Below are 5770 nucleotides of genomic sequence, written 5' to 3'. Positions count from 1 at the left end.
AACTAAGCTTGAAAGATTTTAAATTGTATTTTATTAGTGTAAATGATTGAAATTCTCTAAAAATTTGCCTTAAATATGTGTAGCAAATTTTGTTTTTATGGAGGCTCCACAATGAAAAACATCCTATTTTGAAGAATAAGAAAAAATTTAGGCTAGTTTGCTGTAATTCTCAAACCATAATGACTAAATTAAACATATGGAACGACACTCAATATTCTAAAATCATGAAATACATGATTTTGTATCATCGGTACCCATGTTAGTACCAAAAATTCGTAACGACGTAATGTTACTTTGGTTCGTATGTCTTATTCTCATATTATATTTGATGTGTTTTAATAAAATGATAAATAGTCAATAATAATAAAAAAATACTTTATTTATCGATAAAATATTAAGATTTCGATTTTTTTTTTTTTTTTTTTTTTTTTTTTTTTTTTTGGAAAATAAAATTTTGATGCTAAGAAAACTTTCCATTAATGCGAACAAAATCTTCTGTTGAGATTTTGAAATCTTCTTGGCGGTTTATTGATCGAATAGAATCTTCCCAAAATATCAAACTTGTCGAATCCTTTGATCGATTCATTCAAAAATCCACAATTGATAGAAGGTAGCTAGATGTTCGATCATCCAGTGGACTAGCGAAACCAAATTTTCCTTATAATTTCTATTGGTCGTTATTGCTGGAAAACCGGTAACAAAATGTGAAGTTTGTGCGTTCCAATCACAACCCCATTTTCTTTCTCCAATCTCAATCTCTGCATCTAATCAGTTTCCTCTCATCTACATCTTCCAATTTCAGGAATCAAAGGTGTGTTCCAAACGCGTTTTTATGTTTTTCAATACAATTTTACGTATACAGCTTATGTTTTTTCAGACCGATTTTAGATAATCCCGATTCAATTGCAAATTTGCAATGCATGTAATTTCTTAGATTTAGGGTGTACTTCTTACGTTTGAATACGATTAAAGATGTAAATGACGCTCTAGAGGAACCAAAACCAGTTTTGTATGGTATAGATCGTAACCCTAAATGCTTATGTGTACATACAATAGCATATTAGAATGAACAATAAGTGAAGAACCCTGATTTTTATCTATCTTATACATACATACATATATCTGTATGAATATCTAGACATCTCTGTTTATTGAATGGATAAAAACGCTTCATGTCCACCGTCACAATCACAACCACCACCGCCTAAAAATCAAAAGCTACGTCGTTTCAATGTGTGTGAGGATGAATCACCGGCTATCGCATCTCCTACAGCATCAACATCATCGAGCGCACATTATGAGTCGGAAAAGCAACAACAACCGATCGCCACTCTTACCAGAAGCGTGGAATATCGTTCTCAAAAAAGTTCGACTGATTCACCTCAATGCTCTTCTCTTCAATACTCAGACACGCTTTTCGATTCACCACACACTCAAATACAATCCATCGGTTCTCGTAAAAAGCCCTTGAATGTTCTACTCTTACACGGGAATCTAACTATTTGGGTTCACGAAGCAAAAGACCTTCCAAGCATGGACATGTTCAACACCAGTGATCCGTATGTCACCATTGCTATAGCAAATGCAGTTATTGGAAAAACATACGTGATTAAGAACATCGAAAACCCTATCTGGAATCAACGATTTGATGTTCATGTCGCACATTATGCTTCTGAAGTTCACTTCCTCGTGAAAGACAGTGATACAGTCGGATCTCAACTTATAGGAGTTGTAGCGATTCCAGTTAAAGATATATATTCCGGATCCAAAATTGAAGGATTCTTTCCATTGATGAACACAAACGGGAAACCTTTCAAGAAAGAAGCTTCTTTAAAACTTGCAATGCAGTATGAACAGATTGAAAAATTGAGCTCCTACAACAATGGAGTTGGAGCGGGCCTTAAATATACTGGGGTTCCAGGTACTTATTTTCCATTGAGAAAAGGAGGGAAAGTTACTCTGTATCAAGATGCACATGTACCTGATAATAGCCTTCCATGTAGTGAGCTTGATGGTGGCATGCATTATGCTCATGGAACATGTTGGATTGACATATTTAATGCAATTCAAAATGCTAAACGTCTTATTTATATCACTGGATGGTCTGTATGGCATGAAGTCAAACTTGTTCGTGAGACAGTCAACGCACCAAAACACACACTTGGTGATCTTCTTAAGATAAAATCACTTGAAGGTGTTAAAGTTTTGCTTCTTGTTTGGGATGATCCTACTTCAAGAAACATCATGGGCTACAAAGTGGTATATATATAATTTCTTCAACAAATTAATGTGTTTATAACTATAGATTTTGGGTGTCTTTAAATATGATTTCTTTTTAGCAATTGGCAAATTTTAAAAATTAACATTTTTAGGATGGATTAATGGCTACACATGATGAAGAGACACGACGTTTTTTTAAGAACTCTTCAGTGCAAGTCATGCTTTGTGCTCGTATGGCTGGAAAGAAACATAGCTGGGCCAAGAAACAGGTATGCATTTAATCAAAACTAAATTACAAAAATGATCCCTGTATGAAAGTCTTTTTCAATTTTTTTTTTTTTCATTAGGAAGTTGGAACTATCTACACACATCACCAAAAAACAGTAATTGTAGACGCTGATGCTAAAAATGGTAAAAGAAAAATTATATCTTTCATTGGAGGACTTGATCTATGTAATGGTCGATACGATAATCCAAATCATCCGATATTTAAAACCCTAGACACAATACATGCAGACGACTTTCATAATCCTACTTTCACGGTATTCTATTTACAACTTTTGATTTAATCATTATAAACTATATTAAAAAATTTGAACGATTTTAATATATCATTGACGAATGATGTTTTATTTTTTTAAAAAGGGTAATAATCTTTCCGGTTGTCCTAGAGAACCATGGCATGATTTACATAGTAAAATCGATGGTCCAGCTGCATATGATATTATGAAAAACTTTGAGGAGAGATGGCTAAAGGCTTCAAAAGCTAGTGGTGTAAAAAAATTAAAAGCTATGTATGATGATGCTTTAGTCAAAATAGACACTATGCCAGAGTTTTTAACTGTTAATGATGAACCTTGCCTTAGTGATCAGGACCCTGAAGGCTGGCATGTACAGGTAAAAAAAAAATTGTAAATTGCAAAATTGGTCCCTGTGATATCCCAAAATGTGCAGTTTGAGTCCTTTTTTTAGACGGAAGTTAACTCGAGGGACGTGGAAGTTTCCATTTTGGACTGACCATGCAAATGAAAAAAGAAATGGACTCAAACTGTATTTTTTGGGATATAACATGGACCAATTTTGTAATTTACTCAAATTACAGTATTGTTATTGAAAAGTTATGTAACAGGGTTTTGTTTTTATTGTATGCAGATTTTTCGTTCTATTGATTCAAATTCGGTTAAAGGGTTCCCAAAAGATCCGAAAGAAGCTACAACGAAGGTGCTGAATTAGAATAAATATATTTAATAAATAATCATGAAATGGTTATAAAGGTATTTAACTATTTATTGATAAATTTGTGTAAACAGAATTTGTTTTGTGGGAAGAATGTGCTTATTGATATGAGCATACATTCCGCATATGTAACGGCTATTCGTGGTGCCCAACATTTCATCTATATTGAGAACCAGTACTTTATTGGATCATCTTATAATTGGAGTAATTATAAAGATTTGGGTAAGAAATATATTTTTATTTTTTTTTTTTATTTTTTACATGTCAGCATAATAATATTCTAACATGTGCTGTTGTTTTATTTTTTAGGTGCTAATAATTTGATTCCGATGGAGATTGCTCTTAAGATTGCTAATAAAATCAGAGCACATGAAAGATTTGGTGTGTATATCGTCATCCCTATGTGGCCAGAGGGTGTCCCCACAGGTTCCGCTACACAAAGAATTCTATTTTGGCAGGTATCCATTTATATGATCTTTGTGAGGGAAAATAGTTTAACAAAATTCTTTAAGTTAATAAGAGTAAACCTTAAGGGGGCGTTTAATTAGTTTGTGTGATTTGACTGGAATAAGAATTGAATCCAGATCAATTCCAGAAGATGATAAGGACTTATTTTTCCAATCACAAACCATATGAAGTATTAGAGTTTACTAGATTATTAATGATTAGGTTTTGACTTTTAACCTTACAGAACAAAACAATGCAAATGATGTATGAGACAATCTACAAAGCTTTGTTGGATGTTGGACTAGAGGAAGCAGAGTCACCACAAGACTATCTGAACTTTTTCTGTCTTGGCAACCGCGAAAACACCACCCCTAATCCTAAGACCGATTTGCCTAATGACAATACTCCTGAGGTAGGTTATAATTTATAAACCTTCAAATTCAATTCTCCAATTTCAATCCTTAATCTGTACTTGTTTTGAGTTATTTCAGGGGTTGAGTCGTAAGAACGGGAGATTCATGATCTATGTACATTCAAAAGGAATGATAGTAGACGATGAGTATGTGATTATCGGATCTGCAAACATCAATCAACGATCAATGGAAGGAAATCGAGACACAGAGATTGCAATGGGAGCTTACCAACCTCATAATACATGGGGAAGAAAACAAATGGATCCACGAGGACAGGTAATTTTAGGTCAAAATCATTCAATTCGTAGAGTAAAAGTGTAAAACAATTGGTTTGTTATGAATCTAGGTTTACGGATATCGAATGTCGCTATGGGCTGAGCATCTTGGGGCGATTGATGACAAGTTCACGCATCCAGAATCTATTGAGTGTGTAAGACAGGTTAGATCAATGGCAGAAGCAAACTGGGCGAAATTTGCTTCTAATGAGAGATGCGAGATGAAAGGTCATTTGTTGAAGTATCCTGTTCGCGTTGAACGATCGGGAAAGGTGAGATCTCTTGATGGAACTCTTGAGTTTCTGGATGTTGGTGGCCAAATTGTTGGGTCTTTTTCGGGAATTCAAGAGAATTTGACTATCTGACTATCAAAGTTAGGAATTTTTTGTTGTAAAAAAGAACGTAAATTTGTTGTTATTAATAGTATTACATCAAAGTCAAATTTGATGTTGAAGTTTTATTTTTTAATATTTTTAGTTTATTTTAGTTGTATCAAGTTTAATTCGTATATTTTAACTTTATTTAATTGTATTGCTATATTTTAAGGTGTTTTAGAATTAACTTTAATTATTAGTTATTACTAATATATATGGACTATTCTCCTGGTGTAAAAAATTGGTCATAAGTTGGAGATGAATCATTATTTGTTTATTTTTGATATTTTTAGATGCAAAAAACCAAGAAAAAAACAACTTTCGTAAATTTCATTGATTACATTCCAAATAACAGCCAAAAAAAAAAAATTAAGAAATTACGAATATAATGGATTGTGATTTTGTATTTGCATGATTTTTATTATTTGCCAATTTTGAACCATCATATCTTTCTCAAATCAAGTGTTATTGACTTGCTTTTTTTAATTATGTTTTTTGAAGTAAGGGTTTCCATTAATATTTTTTTTTTCAACTTTTTAGGCAGTAAGGTGTGGGCAACATCCATTTCTGTTTTTGTGACATTGCACCAGAAAACGCCATGAAAAAAAAAAAGGCAAAACTGCAAAAATGGTCCCTGTGGTATGCATTTTTTTTGGGGTTTTAATCAAAACCACGACTTTTTTGGATTGGTGATCCTTTTCGCCATGTTTGTACGTAGATTTGGTCCCTCATAAAATTGAAATGACTATAATGCCCTTATGATATATATATATATATATATATATATATATATATATATATTATT

General features: G+C 32.7%; 1 protein-coding gene across 1 annotated transcript; it reads left to right on the top strand.

The window, feature by feature from the left end:
- Positions 1-601: 601 nt before the first annotated feature.
- Positions 602-5130, top strand: LOC145041738 (phospholipase D beta 1-like). The gene is made up of 10 exons (XM_078989900.1): positions 602-2259; positions 2373-2489; positions 2568-2762; positions 2866-3117; positions 3373-3441; positions 3531-3678; positions 3766-3914; positions 4148-4315; positions 4395-4592; positions 4663-5130. Exons 1-10 carry the CDS (start codon positions 1156-1158, stop codon positions 4954-4956), a joined length of 2694 nt encoding a protein of 897 aa, XP_078846026.1. The 5' UTR covers positions 602-1155; the 3' UTR covers positions 4957-5130.
- Positions 5131-5770: the final 640 nt, after the last annotated feature.

This window comes from Lactuca saligna, chromosome 4, assembly GCF_052625555.1.
Source record: "Lactuca saligna cultivar CGN05327 chromosome 4, ASM5262555v1, whole genome shotgun sequence".
NCBI lineage: Eukaryota > Viridiplantae > Streptophyta > Magnoliopsida > Asterales > Asteraceae > Lactuca > Lactuca saligna.
This window is presented reverse-complemented; position numbering and strand designations above follow the sequence as displayed.